Raw genomic sequence first — 20,261 nt, forward strand, 5'->3', positions numbered from 1 at the left:
ATGCTAAGGATGTTTGCGGAGGAACACTGATGCTGCCAGATGCCATGTGGCTTTTGTGTTGCTTCCTAGAGTGATTAACTTGTCAGATTGATCTCCTAAAGACCAGTGTGAGAGATGATATATATTTATCTTAATTCAAAGCCAGATGACCCCTGGAGTTACCTCAGCCTGATGGAAAACCCTGAATAGGACAGCAAGGGATAATAGTGCTGTGGAAGCTCTGTAGTTTCCATTTTGCACAGTAAAGGATTGAGACACACATTTGGTCTTTCATTTATTTTCTTTGACAAAAGTAGAAGGGTGACAGGAAATAGTTCCCCATTATTCAGTTTAGAAATACGCCACTCATTTGCATGTCTTTGTATCTATTATTTACTTGCTAGGGTGACTGATAGTCCTGCTCAGATGTATGCATGAGGTGACAAGGCACTGACAACAGAATGACATTGGTAACAACACATGGCTTGTCAGCATATATTGCTAAAATATGCCATGTCTTGTGGAACATTAAATATGTAATATGGAATGGACATTAAATATGTATTATGTTGTAAAAAAAATTGGTGAAGGAGATTACCTGAAAGTTCACTAGGTAAGTCTTTGTCTTTTCTGAAAACATGAGCTAGTACCATTAAAAAATATAGTGAGAAAATACCATGTATTTATTTTTATGGGCTAAATCAAATGATTCCATTAAATCTCTGTTGTTTGAGAGAAAGGAGAATTACTGCTTAAAACCTTATTCTTAGGACAGATGCTGCACTTAATTTAGACAGCAACTCTGTTGTGTTGGATAGGAAAGATTATGTTTTGAAAAGACATGCTTGACTTTTGTCTGAGACAAAAAAAATATCTTTGAATGTAGGAGTGCTCTTGGTGTCTGGTTGCTCAGACATGAGTGATTCACTTAGAGGAGGCTGCATAAAGAAAGCATCTCTTGCTCCAGCTCATTTTGGCCTCAGAGTGAGGCTGAGTTTGACCAGCAAGGAGGAGAAAATAGCATTGAATGGGAAGGTGTGATCTTAAAAAACTGGAACTCATGAACATAGAAGATACTAAAGTACAACTATTTGTTGTCAAGTTATGAAGCTCATTTAAGTTACTAAAAAAAGAAAGCCAATCAAGATAAAATATTTGGATCCTTTTTAAGATAACATGTATGTTTTTCTTTTCAGCTTCTCTTTTGAAAGGATTGAAACATGCAAATATTGTGCTGCTTCATGATATCATTCACACCAAGGAGACCTTGACACTTGTGTTTGAATATGTGGTGAGTAAAGTGACTATATGTTCTAGATATGGTCCAGAGTGTACTGAATTTTATGGAAATGCTCTCTTTACCATCAGCGATCTATGAACCAGGCCAAAATAACCCTTTACTTTGTTCAGGAGAGTGATGGCTGTAAGAGATGATACTTTGTAGTGGAGTGGGCTAAAAGTGGAAAGCTGGGCTAAAGCAGATTCAGAGATGGAGAAGTGGCTGCTAGGGCTCTTGAAGGACCTTATGCTGTTAAGTTGGTTTTTCAAACTTACTTCCTAGTTACAGTTTGTTTATTGGAGCTTTTTCTTTATTGATGTGATCAGGTAACTTTAAATAGGTGAGAATAATGTAGGGAAGAAGAACAGGGCTGAAATGCTTAACAGGTAGTTCCTTGATGAAAAACATATATCAACTTTAAATGGGTTTTTTTTGTGATTGGCTTGTGCAGAGTGTCTTTTTATAAGCAATGCCAGTAAAAAAAAAAATGTCTGGTGCATGCAATTTAGAATGTAGGATTTTTTTAAAAAATTTTGCCATGACTAATGCTTTACCTCTTAATTAAAACTTCAATTTACATAGTAGGCAGTGTAAGGATCTAATTGTGTTGAGAGTATTACTTTCCAAAGTACTGGCCTTGGCCTCCTAATTAATCTTTTTAGTTTTTCTAAGACAAACATATGGCATTTATGTAGAACTACTTTAGCATTTAGCTGTGGAATTATGCAATGTACTGTCATAATTAACCTCCCAGTTTTCACAGATGGGTCCAAGAACATGTAATTTAAAAGAAAAAAATTAGTTTAGAGATAGTTAGATTTTCAGTATAATAGCAATTATTGTGTTGTAGTCTGTAAGACACTGTGTTTATAAAGTACAGTGGTTGCTAGCATTACTCTAAATACATCTCTGCCTAAGGCAGATGGAATTGTTTTGTATGTTTCTTGGGGGCAGGCCTTAATTTTTACATGATAATGCACACAGCATTACAAAATGTTGTCTGGAGAAGCTGTTCACCTTGTGTATTTACATAAAAGTGCTACACTGTGAAGGTGTGGGTATTCAGCTGCAGCAGCCTGGAGAGCATTTGATACAGTACATGTTTTTTTACCCCAGGTATTGGAACAGTAATGAAAATTTAATTCCTTTTCTGAAAATCAGTGGTTCTCCTGCTCCTGACTTACACACTGAATTAGCATAGGAAAAGCCTTGATACTTAATTTTATGTAATGGTCAGTGTACTTATTTGCATATCTTTACATGAATACATTTTGCAGTCCCATTTATCAGCAGCTGTATTTAGCTGTATTCTTCAGAACTGGTTGAGAAATTAGATGTATAGAATATGTTTCTCCCTAAAATACATGGTTTTCCCTATTATACTAATTTCAAATTTCTGGATTTTACATTTTTCTTATTACACTGATGCAAATTTCTAGATTTTATATCCAGTAAGGTTATTTTGACAGGTTGTTTAAGACTCTGGCTCCCAGACACATGTTATATCATGGTACTGTCCATGATAAGTATAGACACAGATTAAGCTTCATGCAGTGGAACATTCTTCTGGATTCACTTAGCTGTTTTTCAACAACGAACCAACCCTGCTGGAGGTTGCACCTTCTGGTTCCCATGGCATTTGGTGGCTATTGAGACTGTTTCAGAATCTCATTTAGTAATGGTTTCTAGCAACTGATCCAAGTAATATTTTAGTGTTTAGGCTGGTAGGCAGTCTCTCAAGGTGGTGCTCAGGAAGAAAGGAAGGATACTTTATTCTCTCCTAACAGCCTAAAGACTGTATAATAATGACATTGTAACATGCTCCTGTGCCTTGAGATGACAGAATTTCATAACAGAAGTCTGTTCTCATTGTTAGATAATGTAAAGTTATAGTCTGATCAAATAGCTAATGCTGTCTGATAATGCTCGAGAATGCCCACATAACCTGAATTGAATTCTTGTGGGTGTGCATGATACAGGTTTTAATTGCATGATTGCAAAGATCTCATTTGTTCCTTTTGTTAAAAAGCTTCCAGTCAGTGCATAATATGAATGTGCAGAGGCAAAACTTACAGTTGCCCATTTAAATGTACAAATTCTGGCTGGTTGAGTATGCAATCTAGCTGTGCAATCGGTATTACTGAGCTCTGTACCAGTAATGTCTGGTTTGTTGTTGTTTTAACACCTGTACATGGTTTAGCTCAATCATATGAGTAATTTGCACTGAAAGAAGTAAAAATATTAATGTGATTAAAATTACATGGTGGTATACATTTCTGAATGACTGAATCCTAACCTAAAAGGGATTGAATTTGATATATTTCCTAAAGAGATATCATGGTACTGATACACTGTTGCCATTGATCACTACTGACCTTTTCAAACATAATAAAAGACATTTGAATGAGGTATCATGACTAAATTAGGAATGAACAGTTAGTGATCTGAGAGTTCTCAGAAAATGGAAACTTTGTGTTGCTAGGTTGGTGATGATTCCATTGGGAAAATAATACTGGTGAAATGTCTGATGTTATCAGAAGTGTTTAGTTTCAGCATTGACCCTGAAAGAGTAAAATGAAATTTATTCCCATGTAGCACCTTTCATTGCAAAATGCATTACAGTAATAAGTTAAATGCTGAAAGCAGAATAGCCTCTGAAAGGAAACATGGCAGTCATTAAATTCTCTGGGTCCTTCAAATTACCTTTTTTTTTTAATGTCTGTCAGATGAAAACATGACAGAGTTTTTTAACTTTAACCTTGGTGGTCTGTGTAGTGGGTTGGGTTTGTAACCGGGTAGAAACACCAATTTAGTGTAGTGGTTTGGTCCAAGATACTCATTACTGTTTATCTTCTGTGAGATAAGAAGTAGGAGAAAGACAAAGCAGGCACCAAACTTGAAAGAATATAAAGAAGTTTATTAACAGACCTAAAAGGAGAAAAAAAAATCATACCACACCTTTAGAACACTTCTCCTCCCCCCCCCCCCCCCCCTTTCTTCCTTCTCCCACTGACAATGTAGAAAGACAACCCTTGAGATGTTCAGTCTGTTTACCACTTCCATAATAACCTTGTTCAGTCCATTTAGGAAGAGGAGTCTCTCTTGCCCATGCTATGGAGAAATTATCACGAGACAACCGCCCGGGTTGGTTCTCTGCTCGCATGTGAGTCCCTTCCCCGACTTGCAGCTTTTCCCACAACTGCTTTCGAGGGTCCACTCTTGAAGTTTTTTGGGGTACAATTTTAAGTTTGAGCTGTTCAGAAATAAAAGTTCTCTTCACCCATCTCTGGGAGCATTTCATCTCTAAGAACAGAGGCCCTTCTCCTTCCCTGGGAGCAAAGGGTCCTTCTCATCTTCATCTTTAGGACTATCTCTGGGAGCATCTCTAGGAACTGAGGTTTTCTCCTTTCCCATTTGGAGCAAAAGTCCTCATCGCTTCCATCTCTCCCTGTTCAAACTTCTCATGAAATTACAGCTGCGTCAGCATCTGCCTATCTCAGCGCAGGTGCTTTTGCTCACAAGTTGAACACTCCACCCCCCATGCCTTCATGAAATTACAACGGGTACTCTGATACTTCATAGCTTTACAACAGAATTTCAGCTTTAAGCATCTCCTCTTTCTCTTCCCTCAGGTTTTCAGCTCTTCACAGCACTAAAAGGGTTAATCTCACCCAGGCCTTGCAGCTGGAATTTCGTTTATCGCTGTTGCTCACATGATCTGTGCCGGACAGCGGTGCAGCCTCAGCTGAATCTTGGCCACACTGGAGGGGGGGGAGCTGAGCCGCTCCGGCTGCCCACAGCAGGGCTGTGGGGGGGTTCCGCAGGTGGAACAGGGCCCATCGGCTCCAGGATGGCCTGGCCTGAGCAGGGCCTGGGCTGGGCCTGCTGGCCCCCACATGGGGCCCACGGCCACCTGTCCCAGCACCGGAAATGAGACAGAGCTGGGGGGGGAGTTTGTCTATTCTTAAGTGTGTATCACAAAGGCGGTCACAACTTTAAGTGGCTCAAAGAATTGTCCATATTCAAACTGGCCAGCTGATAGGTTCTGTCAGGTCACAGAGGAAGCTGTAAGCACCCCTTTGCAAGAACATCACTTCCGGAATTATGCTTGCTAACCCATGACATTCTGCAAAGCCAAGAAAAGTCAATCTTTAAAAATTCTGTTTGACAGTTGAAGAACAGGAGAAATTTATTTTCCATATAAACATTTTGGTGGTGAATGTGGAGCTGTACACATTTATGTGGAAGAAGAGAAAGGGAGCTAACTCCTTTTGAGTGAAAGAACTTAGTCAAAAATAGTTTAGAATACAGTACCTTGTTACTCAGGCATAGTTTCTTTGTGTTCTTTGTTAACTCTTACATCAGCATATTGCAAAGTGTTCTTAGAGCTCAGTTTTATCACTGGATGACTGAGAGCCATTGCTTACTACCTGGGGAGTTTTGCGAATGAGCTGCTTGGAATTTCCTCTACAAAACCTGAATGGCTGATAGACTTTCACGTAAAGATGGTAAAGAAAATCATTTCAATATATTTAACTGGGATGTGCTAAACAAGATGTGAAAATTAAATTTTTACACACTTTGCGTATGCTGTCTGAGACTGCAGTGACTTCCCGAAGTAAAAGGTCAGCTCAGCTTTACAGTTCAGTGGAGGAGTGTGATTGTTGGGTTTTGTTCCCTTCCTTGCCAGGCTCTGTTTAGGTATTAGTTTAGGCGATCTTATGGGGATGGTGCCTTTAGTGGAAGTGTTACTGGTATGGCCAGCTTTGCCCAAGGAGGTGGTGAATTTTACAGGTGAGATCTCAGGCATATTGAGAGATCTCTGAAGATGGGTTCACATCTGTTTACTCTAAAATGATCATTAGCTGCTACCGTTTGTTGCTTCACTTGTTTATTTAAAAGGAAGATGACTGAATTTAGAAACATTTAATTGCTGAAAGGCAATCCTAAGCAAAACGTATTTGCTACAGGCTTGGTAGAATGATAATGAGGTTTTTAGTATTATGCATAATTATTTAAGTATATTATTATCAATAAATGAACCAGCAGCTTGTCCTATTTCTGGCATGTAAAAGTGAGCTTGTATAGCAATACTTTACATCATGCTTTCAATATTTATGAGCTAGGTTTGCAACAAGAACAGATACTTATAATTGGAAGGATGAGTAATGAGCAATATTATGACTGCCTCAACAGTGAAGAAGCTCCAGAGTAATCTAATAACGTAATTTAAACCCAAGCATTTTCAATTGCCTTGCCTATTTTAATATTTGTGCATGTTTTTGCTTCTAAAAATTACTTTCCATTAAAGAAGTTTAATTGTCATTGCTTCATTACAGCAGCTAAAATAGGTTGTTGTACAATGAATTTATTTAATAAAGTTCATTAGTTGCATTTCCCTCCCACTTCCTGTAAGAAAAAAAATAGGTTTGAGTTTCTCATTTTAAAGCTCATTGGAAATTGACATATATACTCTTTATCAGAATTAAGAATTGCACAGCTGAGATTTTGAATTTGTCTTGGGACAAATTTGTCTTATGTAATACTTATAAAGTATTATGTAAGAAAATGGGAAAAAATCATCACCTGCAAGGATCAAAAATTTTGCCATTGAAAAATTTCAATTTCTTATAACTTTGGATAATTTGGATTGAACGCTATTACTGGTTTTCCATTTTAATTTATTTTATTAGGGAAAAAGTTTTGAAACTAAAGGTAGGATGGCACTGATTGTTTATGAAAACAAACCAAAAAAAGCCACATTTTTTTAGCAAGTGAGAGAGCAGGGTAAATCAATAGTGTCCCAGAGCTGCTTTTGAGCTCTTATCACTAGGATCCTTCAGTGGTGTGTAATACCTAGGGAGAAGCTGGGCAAAAGAAAGAAGGAGGAGTCTTCTAATCCTTGACTGAGAGTGAAACTTGGAGCCTGAATAACATTATTTTGGTGTGAAAATGAAATGACGGGTGATTTTCTTCCCATTTGAAATCAAGGTACCTGTCCAGCTATGGTAAGCAAGGACTGAAAGCTGGTGAAGCTCTGCAACAAGCCAGGTGCCTCCAGTCACCTCTTGGCAGACACCCTTGGTTACTGTGAACATGCTTGTCCTCTCTGGGGAGGAGCAGAGTCACTCAGGACTCCCAGCATGGGAGCAGTTGAATTTAGTAGTTCCCATTTACCTTGACCAGGGAAGGAGCTGTTCCCCTGTAGTTTAACCCTGCCTCGTGCCCCAGGTTTGCCACAAGTTGCATTGCTTAAATTGTATTCAGAAAGGTGACAGAACAAGGCTGAGAGTAAACAGAGAGAAAGAAAATCCTGTACTATTGAGAAGAGGCAGTAAGGGAATACTGCTCTTGGGAAAGCCTTGTTTTTCAAGTTTTAATGAGCAGATCAGAGACAGGAGCTGCTGATGTCCAAGTATAGGCTGGAAATGCAAAAAAAAAAAGCTTCAGGAGGGAGGGATTGAGGTGGTACTTCAGAAGGAGATTGTTTAGCGCTTTGCCAAGAGGTAAAGACTGTACCAGACATGGGAATCGGTAGGAAGGAAGGAATGAGAAAATATATTTAAATTTAAATAAAAATACTCCTTCTAGGCTAAGAAGTTTACACATGTCGAGCATGGGCAGATGTTACTCATGCAATATGCTTGGGTGCATGGTGTGGCTCTTGGGGATGGTGCTGTGCAGGGCCAGGAGCTGGACTTGAAGGTCCTTGTGGGTCCCTTCCAACTAAGCATATTCTGGGATTCTGTGATCCTGTCTTTGCAGGATTTCCAAATGTTGTGTAGAATTCATATGGAGGGCACATGCTGATTAATAGATATATTAATAAAATTAATCAAGATTTACAGTCCAACAGGCTGGAAGGCTGTGTGTATCTCAATGACCAATTTTTGTACAATTTACTAATGGTTGGTAAATATTGGTTAGATTTGTGGTGTGTTGTGCACCATTTAATAATTAGCATCTATTGTTTATTCTTCTTTTTATTAAATATTAAAAATTGCATTCAATGTAAGTATTAAAAAAAGCCTCAAAACAATACTCTCAACAAAATCAAAGGATAAGAAACATGCAGAGTTGAGCTGATGGATGGAATACTGGAAATCACATGAGATATTCTACCTTCTGACAGATCCCAATTAGTTTTTTCCTAAATTACAGATAAAAATTCAAGTGTCATTGAAGTCCATCAAAAACACATACATGTAGTAATAGTAGACATGCAGAGTAGGCATAATAGACATGCCAGTGATGACACTCAGTACAGGTAAGCCCACCATCCTACAGGGTAAATTTGTACATGCAAGAAAGACATTAATCAGATGGAGACCTGAGGGGAAAAAGACAAGAGTGAGTAAACATCGAGAATAAAGCTTTCTAAGGAAAAGTCTAAGTAAATAGGGCTCTTAAGAGTTGGGGATAAAAAAATGATGAGACATTTACAACCTTTAAATATATCATAGAGAAAGCCAGTGACCTATTTCTATGTGAATGGTAAAGAGGATAAAAAAGGAAACCTGAAATTATGGTAAGGAAGAGAAAGATTAAATTCCAAGAATGCCTCTATTGATAACAATAACAAAGCACTAAAGAAGCTACTATGGGGTGATGGTTTGTTTAATAGTGTCAGTTTTTAAAGAACAATTTAGGCAAATAATCGATAGAATTATGTCATTGATAATAGATATAGGTAAAATTATTAGTTTTTCTTTTTGAAGTCCATTCCATATGGATCTTTCTGCACCATAATTTTCATCAGTGAACTATGAACACTTTCAGTCTTTCAGTGAAGTTGATACACTGTTGCTTCCCTGTGTCAGGAACTGAAGAAAAAATGTATCAGCTTCTTTTACTACTTTAAACAAAGTTTAAAAAAAGAAATTCTTCTAGTTGTAGGCTTTTTGTTTGTTTGTTTGTGTTGGTTTGTTGGTTGTTTTTTTTTTTAGTAATTAATTACTTCTATGTTACAGATTTCTGCACAGCTCTACCATCAGTAGTTCTGGTGGCATCCCACATATTCCTTATCTTTTAATTTTAGTCATAAACTGGCATTGCCATTGTCTCTCTGAGGTGAAACCTGACAGTATCTCAACTTGCACTAGAGACTGTCCAGTCTAGTTAAACTTTTTTTTCTCATGCTCTCTTCAATAATATGGGTTGTAACTCTTATTTAGTTCCTCTTAAAATGTGCAGCTCTGATTTATTTGGTTCAGATTGAAAAAACAAACAAACAAACAAACCACCAATCCAAAACTTACTGTTTAGAGAGTGATGATTACCATAATTCTAAATCTTAAAAATAGATTTTTCCTTCCTGAACAAAGTATGTAGCTTTGTACTAATTTAGTCATATTGATAAAAATACATCTATGCAATCTTTAAAAACAGAAACTTGGGATGAGCAGTTCTGGCAAAATAATAGTAGTAAAAATTCTGAAGTCAGAATGAATAAGTCAATAATTGCAGATACCATTATAGTTTTATGATGTAAAAGATAATTAAGAAATGGTGAATAGGAGGAATCAAGAATCAAGCCTAAGTAATAAACAGAGCCGGGTCTTGAAAGTTAAAAAGCCTTAATAGTTTTTTCTGTTTTACTACTTTGAATAAAGAGGATCTAATCCATGGAAGCATCCTTTTTTCTTTTGTGTTCCTTGCAGTCTGAACTGAGTTTTTCCCTGTAGAATCTTTATTAATCTTACAGTCATGCATGGGTAGGATTAGGATACATGACAGGAAAAAATCACTCAGCCAGTGTGAAGAGAGGTCTACACAGATGTGGAAGCTTTTAAAGAAAGTCTTTGCACTGGTTGTTTCCTGCTCTGAAGATGGCCTATTTTTGTAGCCAAGCACATCACCATAGGAAGGGCTCTTGTGCCAGCTGAGCTTGTGCAGATACAACTGAATTATCCATGGTCAGTACCATGCCAATATTAGTGTGGATACTTGACTAGTGTGGCTGTATGTGGAGTGTCAGCCTCCCTGCCATGCATGTGTTCTGCTTACGTGGTCCTGGAGCAAGTAGTCTCACTGTGATCTTATGGGTATCTTCCATGCTCTAACAAGAAACTTCTTCGTATCTTCAAATTTTTATTATTTTTATTTTTGTTTGCTTGTTTGTTTGTTATATGTGCATATCGTGGTCCGTGTTGTGGAAGCTCAATTGCATAAAAAATTAGAGAAAAAGTGCACATGTCCATCCTTGTGGGCACATGTGTTATAGCTTGCAAAAATTGTCCCAACTCTCTTGATTTTGGGGTCTCTAAGTCCATTACAGTTTACACAAGCTGATGATTTGATACTATGTTTTGGTCATACTAAGCAGGAATTCCTATTGATTTTTTCAATGCCATTCTTTTGTTCAAATAATCTCACTAAATTAAGTGGGTTATGTCTCCTTAACCTGATTTACTAAGAACACAAAGCTGATGGAATTATTAAAGTGGGCAGAGAATAAGGAGGAGGATAAACTAGCACCTTTAGAAAACTGTATTTTGTTGAAGATCTCTTACTTCATTCAGCAATTCTTTCCTTAGTAGTGTGTGTTTCACTTGTCTGTAAGAAACCAGGTTATTCTCTGTGAAATGAACAGGGGTTTGTATCCATAAATAAATTTATCTTTTCTAGTAACAGCCAAAAATCAGACAACTGTGCATCCCTTTTTCTCTCTGGGGTTTTCAGACAGGTTTCTATCTGTATTATGTACTCACCCACCACCTAGCTTCCTTTTCTGTATAGTATTGTTCATGTATTTTGAAGTATACTTGTCTTTGTTGATAGTGTGAGAGAAATCCAAGGCACTAAAAACATCTGTTAGCAGAATTGTTTTCATAAAGGTTGTCTGGTGGGTCAGTTTTTTCTTTTTTGAATCCCTAATATATATCTTTCTCCTGCTGCTCACCACAGCTGGTGCTGATGACTGCTGCTGTTTTGCTGGATGTTCCTTAGGTATCACCCAGAGACACCTTGTAGGGTATTTTTTGTTAGCATGGCTAACACTGTCATCTCATATAGGGAAGAGATTGAATTATAGAAAGCCACAGAATTACATGAAAATGAAGAGTCTATTATTTCAGCTGGTGGGGGGGTCCGTGGCTCTGACCCAGGAAGAGGTGACTGGTCCGGAGAGATGGTCCCGGAAGGGATCGCCTTCCCGAGGCCCAGTGTCTTCCTCTCAGCTGCTGGCAAAGGAGGGCCCTTGCAGAGGCTATCAGCTCTTTAGTGATTATCAGCTCGTGATTCCAGCTCAGCTCTGCAGGGCATCCTCCAGGCCAAACCAGACCAGAGAGAGACGAGAAGGCCCGTGTGGCTGGTTCCGCACAGAGGTAGCTTTATTGTTGGTTCCCTCCGGCGAAGGGAAAAACCAGGGACGAGCTCTCTCCCCCACAGAGCTAGGTGGCTTTCTTTTATAGGGATACAGGGGATCAGCGGGGGACCAATGGGTTACAGAGGGTCTGGGACAGACCAATGGGTTACAGAAAGATCTGCATAGTGTCTCTCAAAGGATTGTGGGTCCACTTTTCCTCGCCGTGACCCAAGAAGCGGCTGCCCCTTTCAGGGAGTCCTGCTGGGCGATTGCAAAATCTCTTGTCTCAGCAGAGATCCCTCCAGGGCGAGGGCTGGGCATATCCCACAGTCTATGACACTTTTGAAAATACCAGTGACATGGAATAAGTTTAAACGGTGGCACAGTAATCTGCAGAGCGCTTAGGTTGGAGGATACATGCCATTTAAAAGGAATTAACTTCTTTTGTTCTCCTGTCACTTCAAATATTCCTGGTGCCTGTACTTTTATTGGTAAATTATATTATCGGTTTAAGAATTTGTTGGTGACAAAAGGGAAAGTATTTTAGTCAGGAAAGCTGCTAGGGCATAAATAATATGTGCTCCCCTTTGAACAGAGAGGAATGGCTCACAACAGCCTCGCTGCCTCAGTGGAGCAGCACAATCTGTCTGCTGCATGATGGCATCGCCGGCAGCCAAATACTCCTGTTTTTGTTTTAATGGGAGGGTTCTTTCACATTGCTGGTTTTACATGATGGGAATGCAGTTGGAAGTGCTTCCTGTTCCATTCACAAGCCCCGGGCTCTCCGTGCGTTTCAGCTTCAAAAATGACAGCTGAAACCAATTAGGCAGAATTATGGGACGACTAAGTCACATAGAGATTTATCATGAGTGAGGAAGAGGAGGGAAAGAGAATGTATTGCATGGGAACTGGAAGTGACTAATTTAATTAGAAGAGAATGGCAGTCACATTATTATTACGGAAAAGGGTGGGCAAAGTAGAGATCATTTCATGTCACTGGCTGTGCCTTTGAAAGGAAATGTCCTGCCCTTTGTCTGAACATGTTTGTGTTCGGTAGCAGAATCTCTGATTTCTGAGCAAGATAGTTGAGCAAAATAGTTGATGTTAAAGTGAAGCACTAAGCATATCTGAGGACATTTTCTAGCTTGTGGTTTACTCATCTATTCATAATTAGAATTCCTTCAAGAGGAGAAAGGAAGAGTCTGCACCATCAACATTTGCCTTTTTTTTCCCCCTCTGTTTGCATACCCTCTCTTTTCCAGAACTAGGATGTAATGTATATAAACCTTGCTTCAGCTGTATAAATATCAGTCAGAATTCTTTTCCCTTCAGCAGATGCTTATACACAGTGTGCTCACAAACATAAACACACATGTGTCTACTTACATAAACCAGAGTCTTGCTGAATAAAAATGACCTTCATACAATTATACACTGCCCCAAGTTTAAATCAAAACCCCAACTCATCAAGTCATTTCTTCATGTGAGTCTGGAAGACAATGTTTCATAAGCAAGGCATACTTTTTGTAGAGTTGTCATGGTAGTTGATGGTATGGGGGGAAAATGAGTGAAAAATATTACAGAGTCTGAGCAAGTGTGCATTTTCTTTCTTTCTTTTTTTTTTTTTTTTTTAAATCCCTGTACAACTTTGTTGATTTTTGTTTAGACTATGCGCAGTTATGTTGGAAAAGTAACTTAATCTCTCTCTCATTTTCAGCTACCTGTAGGAGTTGTTATACTTGTCTTCATCACAGGGAGGAAAATATTTGCAATTAATTAAAGTTTGGGTCAAAAAAAGGCATTGGCTGATGTGCTTCTACATTCAGTTCGGAAATGAGACTCGCTGAACCAGCATTGCTGAGCATGAGTTTCTAATCCCCTGTCCTAGGAAGCACTGTGCATTCTCTGGTCTATCTAGAAATTGTGCCATCAAGCCCAGGAAGGCTCAGGAGTTTCTTAATGAAGGCCTTGTTACTTGAGACATGCACTGAAAGGGTTTGTGTTTGAACGCATCGAGAGAAGGTAACAAAAAAGCTGCACAGGGCCTTCTCAAGGAGGTGTAGCTGTGTGTGCCAGAGCCCTGAAGTCAAGGTGCAGCCCTGGAGCAGTGATCTTCTGGCACGCAGCAGTGAAATACCATTATTTGAAGGCAAAAAATGCCAAAGTCTGTCTCAGGTTGTCTATATTTGCTTTTAGTTTCAGCCAAAATGGCGAACACATCTTGAACCTATATCTGGAGGATCCTTATTGTAAATATTCCAGCTGTACAGTATGGATTTGGCATTTAGGGGATGGGTAGTCTTTGTTCTGTGCATAGCATTGGGCTATTATTTTGAAAATCATCCCAAATTTGGTCAAGTTCAAGCTTCAGAAAAATCATAAATTGTACTTAAGAGCTATGTCTTTGAAGATTCCCCCTCTCATCTCAAAGACTTGTCTTTGGTTTCTCACTTCAAATATTGTAGTTATTCAGTTCTGAGCAAGTGAAATTGTTTCTGGGGAAGCCAGTAGTGGGAGAAGAGATCAAGTGGTTCACTTAAAGCATAACAAGTTTTGCACAAAACATTGTTTTGTTAGTGAAGTGGCAAAGTGAAACTCTTAAAATTGAAGTACACCAAGATAAAGATGGCCTGGGCAATCTCCTTTTTTCATCCTTGTGCAAACATTTGTTATGCAGCTGTGCAGAGGATTTTCTGGTGAAGGCATGTGGTTGTTGTTGAATTTCTCTCATTTTCTGTGAATGTGGGAGCTAGGGTGTCTTCTGAGGTTGCTGCCTCATTTGAAGTATCATTTCAAGTCAGGTAATACTGGTGTAGAGAACTGGGTTCCATCCCTGCTGTATTGAGAATTGTCATCACCAGCAGAAAGTGCTGTCATCACAATTCTGATATGACAGATTTCTGCTATTCAGCATGAAATTCTCAGTCTCCTTTGCAAAAGCATCACACATTTACAGCTGTAACTGAAGCCAGTGTTGCAGAGTAGTTGAGACAAGGTTTTCAGCCAGGCATGAAAAGGACACAATGATTAGGTGGATGATTATGATTAGATTTATTGTTAATAATAACATTTAAATATTTAAATATTACCAGTGCATTTTATACTCTTTTTCAAGCCAGTGTGCACCTAAGTCAATAACAACATATCAGCTTCCCCATCTCTGGAATGCGAGCATCCAGACAGTTCCTTCTGCAATGCCCACCTGGTGTTCTTAGCTTAGGACAAACCACCTTGTCCGTCAGAGATAGAGAACAGGAAGAGGGTGTGTGTGTGAGTGAAGGATGCATTTGAACACCAGAATATCTTTCATTACCACCACAGTCAGTCAAAACACAAAAGGCTAAATAGTGCCAAATACTCTGAAAAGTTAAAACCAACATTCTTTGACTAGAATTGCCCAGATCAGTGATTTTTAGGATTTTTTTTTGTCTTTGGTTCAATTCCCTGTCCAATAAAAGGAAGTAATGCCTTATGTCCCGTGCACTGCTATGAAATTATTCTATGTTTGTAAAGTGTGTCAGTAGCATAGCAATAAGCAGGGTAGAAAAACCTGTGAGGTTATTTCTGTCTTCAAAGTAGTAAAAAAGCCAGACACTGCAAGCTATTTGAGAATAGAAAAAAAACTCCCAACCATAAAACAGCACAGCTATTTTTTAATCAAGTGTCTCCTATTCTGTTCAATGACTATGTCTAATCCTGGGAAGGAAAAAAAGTATGTGATTACATTACACCTTTTAAGAGTTATCATAATGTACATTTAATGGGGAAACAAATAGAAGGTTGGATAAACCCCATTAATTCTGGACTTTCCTAGCTTTCAAGTTCTTCTCTACAGAAACTTGATTTATCCCTGTTCATTGTTTTTTGTGTAGCTATTATGAGCAGAGGAGTGCTAATGAAATATTTGTACATATAGGCGTGGGTAAACTGGTGGAGCGTAAAGAGCAGGAACTAATGTGATTTCGAACTTAAACTAAAATATCAAATGTTCTGTCAGCATGGTATTACTTTGGTGATTTTTGTGTGTTGGGGATTAACAGTATGGCTGATAGAGCTGTTAAAATCTAGCTCAAAGCAGAATTGGTCTAGCCAGGTCCACTTGGGATCAGAATGTGTGCAATTACTTGGAAGTCTCTGTACTGCATTCCTGGTGTATACTGCTTCCTTGTGAGGTGCCCTCACCCTCTGAGACAGTGCAGAATGGACTGCAAAAGGTGTATTGGTTGGTCTGTTTCTTGTGTTTGATCCTTGTTTCAGTATAGTTTTATGTTATTGCCAATATGTAATTGTATCTTGAGTTTTCCTTCAGGGTATATATTTCATTAGATCAGGGTGGTGACTGCAGGAAAGATTTCAGTGTCAGAGTATGGGTAGACTGTATTTGCAGCCACTCTTCCACTTGGGAAAGCATGTTATTTTCCACCTTGAAATACGACATGAAGAAAAGGACTCCATTCATCTATATGGTACAAATTTCATGGAATACCATTAGAAAACTGCTTTCATCCAGCTTGCTCTCTTGTTTTCTTTTATGCTTTCCTGAAACTTGCATTCATGTTGTCTTCTTCAATGTCAGTTGTGCACACAAGCACTGGAGCAGACAGTTTGGCTGCCAAAAGGGAAAACAGGTTTAGAAAGAGCTGTCTCTGCAGCACTGTCAGTCTTCCTGGCTGTACTAATGTTTAATTCACTGTGCATTGAGTCCCTACCTTGGGAAAAGAGGAGCAGCTGATGCTGCCTTTGCTTTGCTGCCACCTTCTTTTTTTTAAAGTGGGGAGCAATGTACTCTAACATTTTAAGTTGCTTCCACAGTTCTTACCATAATGTTTAGTTACTTTTATGAGAAGGACTCTCAGTTTTATGAAAGCAAACTGTTGAAAGATTTGAACAGAAAAGGCATTCAATTTCTCTTCCCCATCTGAATGAAGGTTTGGTAGAGATTCCTCTGTGTCTGTAGTGTGTGTGTGTAAGGAAATAAATAAATGCCAAGAGACTGCAGCACAATTGACTCTGTAAGGTTTCCAGGATTCTGAGGAAATTGCTGCTTACATTGAATTTTAGGTAGATGTATTCAGTCAGTTTTTGAAGGTTTTGAAGGTTAAACTGATGGCAGACGGTTATTTTAGGCTCCCAGTTGTAGTTCCTCAGGTTAGGAAGAATAATGATGGATAACACAAACACAGTGTCATTGATGTTTCTGTATGGAGAAAATGCATCCAAATGGTAACTGAAATATGAGAAAATGGGGTTATCTTCACCATTTATTACAAGTACATTGGAAATAAAAAATATGACATTGCTATTCCTAGTGTTGTGACTCTGAATAGGATGAAAAGCTTTTGGCGAATAAAAATACGCAGTTAGTGCGCAGCTGCTGTGGTGGGGCTTCAGGAAGGGGCCTTCAGAAGTAACACTGGGTTTGTCTTCTCTGATCTGGTTTCTGTCAGCTGACCTGTTGCAAATCATAGAAATCAGTAGAAGACGAAGGAGGCAATAAACTTCCCACCTACCAGGTTATCTGTTGCTCACAAAGGCTGAAAGAATGAGCTGGGAGGAAATGATCATTCCTTGAGCCAGCCCACGCGAGGGGGAGTGCTGTGCTCAGGGGCTGCGATGGCTGCATCTGAGGATGGGACAGTGCTTCCCTGGCCACCCTAATGGGCTTTCTAAAGTGAAATTTCTGGCTTTTTTAAAAATTTCTCTTGAGTACTGCAGGTGCTAGCACTATTCAAAGACTGACATTTCTCTTCAATAACAGACAACCCAGTAAAATGAGTGAATTCCCACAAATTTCTTATTTGACACTAGACATCACTTGTAGTAATGGTGTTTCAGCTGATGTTAAGGCAGACTCTTGTGCTGGGATTAGTACTGTTAGTTTATCAAAACAAATGACAAGGTTAGCCAACGACCTTGTTTAAGCATGTTTTCTTGGTGTTGATACAGTAAACAAGACAAAAATGTACAATGTGGTGATGCATACTGAAGGGTGACTGGTACATTTGTGGCATGGTTTATTTATGCAGACCCAGAAAACTAATTGGGAGATTGGAAGAGGAATATGTATGTTAAGGTTAAAGATGTTACAGAAATGAGGAATAAGTCTTTAAACTTAAGAGTCTTTATGCAAAATGCACTTCTTTGATACTAACAATTCACTGGTAGAATATTTTAAATTTATCTTTAAATTTTCTCTGTAAATGCATTCTAATTTGTAAACTATAAATTGAAGAATTGCTGGCTGTATCTTGCATTTTGGAATAATCTCTGTTTTGTTGTATTTAGTGTGGTTTCCCTGTTTGAGCATGCCCTCTGCCCTTGTGATACACATGCTGTTCATTTTGGGATTCAAGCAATTTCCTGCAGTCAGGACTCTCACTCTCTTGAAGCCATGTAGGAATTCCTGAAAATAATTTTTCTAGTGCAGAGCCTAGTCATCCTGTGCATCTTATGTCTTTGCAATGTTAATTCTACATGCACAGTGTGTTTTTGTAGTTTGTGATTTCAGAAGCGATCTTCAGATGATTGTGGCTAGAAAAAATTTTGTGTCTTGGGTGTGAACTCTCTGATGTATCTCTATAAATCTGAAAAAGAGAACTAAAGAATGCCTCCTGGTTTGGGAAATGTTGCTCAGAGAGACCATTCTGCTATGTGGAAGGCAACTTTTGTCCAAAACTCTCACTTTGAAAACTCCCTGTATTTAATTGGGCTGTTGTGTATGTGAGGCAGGTATTGCCAAGTAGCTTTTCAAGGAATGTTGGGTGATTTTTACCAGATGTTCAGAAACCAGATATGGAAGGCAGCGTCTGTCTCTGAGTATTTGCTGGTTAATCAAGTGCATATTTTTGCTTTTTTATTTTGAGCATAATTCCAGAAGCTGAGTTGTGCAAGCACATCAGAGAAGCAATATGCCACTTGACTGAAACCATGCTGCTGATGTGTAGAAATGTAAGAGAAGAATTCAGAGAAAAGTGTTTCCATAGTAAAAGCTATAAATATTTATATATTAAAAATAACACTCATCTATACATTGCAAACCTTCTTTTTTTTTTTTTCTTTGAAGAGATTTTCTGCTATTTTTGCTGGAAATATAGGTGAATGAAGTGAATATAGAAAATTAAGTGAAAACTTAGATTTGAATTTTCCATGAAGCTCTTTCCTAAAGTATCTGTATTTAATGGCTGTACATGTCCTTAATATGTGCTTCTTTTTGAGCTGGAAAGTATCATTCAGTACTCTCATATGCAATGCCTTTCAGTTTTATTTTCTAAACCTTTATGCCATCTTAATCTAGAATCACTATAAAATTATATTTAAAAGGCAATGTTTTAATGTGAACAACGAGAGCTGAATGTGAGATTATCCCTTTAGGTTCTTCGTCTTCTGTCTAGATATTATCTTTGTGGTGTTGATGGTGATACCATCCTTACAAGTTTTAGAATTATATTAAAATTCAGGTAATTAATCTACCAAATGCAGGGTGTTAGAAAAAAAAAACTAATTTGCATTTGTTGAATATTCATATCAGTTATCAAAGCTGTTAAATAAAATTAGTGTAAACGTACATGTGTGTGTTTGCACATGTGTGACTGAAAAAAAAATCTTATTTTCCATTTGTTCTGTCCACTCCTAAATAGAGGAGTATTTACTGCTGCAGTCATACAGATATTAATACAGTTTTCTCCATCTGACTTTCTTTTAGCACACTGATTTATGTCAGTACATGGACAAACACCCTGGAGGGCTTCATCCAGAGAATGTGAAGGTAAGAGTCAAAAAGAGCACACATTCAAGGCAAATGCAGTAGCAGTAACTTTGCAAAAAATGTCATGCCAGTTGTTTCATAGAAACTGATTGCTAGCTAAAGGGAAAATGACTGGCATATGAACTGTATTTTTAAGTATTTGTTTTCTTTAAAACTAATTACAAATTCAAGTATTTGAGTATTTGAGCATACCCACAACAGAACTTCTGAAATTTTTGAAATTGACTCAGAGCCAAAATATATTAGTGAATGCTGTTAACAGTGTTGGTAATCCCTCCCCTCCATTTGAACACTTGTTCTTAAGACAATACTGCCCTAAAACCCCAGGGTAAATATGCTTTAGGCTGTCAGTGCTAGATCTGCAGTTAGGTAAGTCAGTGTGGGTTCACCAAGTTTAAGGGAACTATAATTAATTATATTAGCTGAATTGTACTGCTTTTTATATGGACATATAAAATCTTCCCTAACCTTTTTGCTTGCTTGCATGGATCAGATCAGCATTTTTGTAGCTGATCTCACTTTGGAAATTTTTTTTCCTTCTAAGGTAGATACTGAGAATCATCACACAAGAAAGAGAGAGTTTATTAGGGATTTGATGGAAAGATAGATGCGTAGAGACTTGATCCAGTTACTATTTGGGAAGTCAGCCAAATGATTTTAGCATCAAATGGAAGCCAACCAGACATGCAGAATGTGTCGTGTGTGTATAGATAACTCAGAGGATATTTGTTACACTTGTCTTGCACTTTGACATCTTTCCCATTGTTGTTCTACTTTGGAAGTGTTTAAGTCTTCACTTGTCATACTGAGAACTTTATTCCAGTATTTAACTTACAGAAATGCAGAAGTTCATGAAAACTGTCTCTTTTCTGGAAAAGTCAGAAGGCCTGTTTGGTTTAAAAAAAAAAAAAAAAAATTAAAAAGAGGAAGTA

At 38.2% G+C, this 20,261-nt stretch overlaps 1 protein-coding gene across 4 annotated transcripts in view; it reads left to right on the forward strand.

Annotated features, from left to right (window-relative positions):
• Positions 1-20,261, forward strand: part of CDK14 (cyclin dependent kinase 14) — a 334,987-nt gene that overhangs the window by 145,223 nt on the left and 169,503 nt on the right. For all 4 annotated transcript variants that reach the window (XM_069006789.1, XM_069006790.1, XM_069006792.1 and 1 more), the window contains 2 exons: positions 1,176-1,270; positions 19,267-19,329. In XM_069006789.1, coding sequence (XP_068862890.1) covers positions 1,176-1,270; positions 19,267-19,329 — 158 coding nt within the window. The remainder of the gene's footprint in view (positions 1-1,175; positions 1,271-19,266; positions 19,330-20,261) is intronic.

The sequence above is a fragment of the Aphelocoma coerulescens genome, chromosome 2 (assembly GCF_041296385.1).
Source record: "Aphelocoma coerulescens isolate FSJ_1873_10779 chromosome 2, UR_Acoe_1.0, whole genome shotgun sequence".
NCBI classification, from domain to species: Eukaryota; Metazoa; Chordata; class Aves; order Passeriformes; family Corvidae; genus Aphelocoma; species Aphelocoma coerulescens.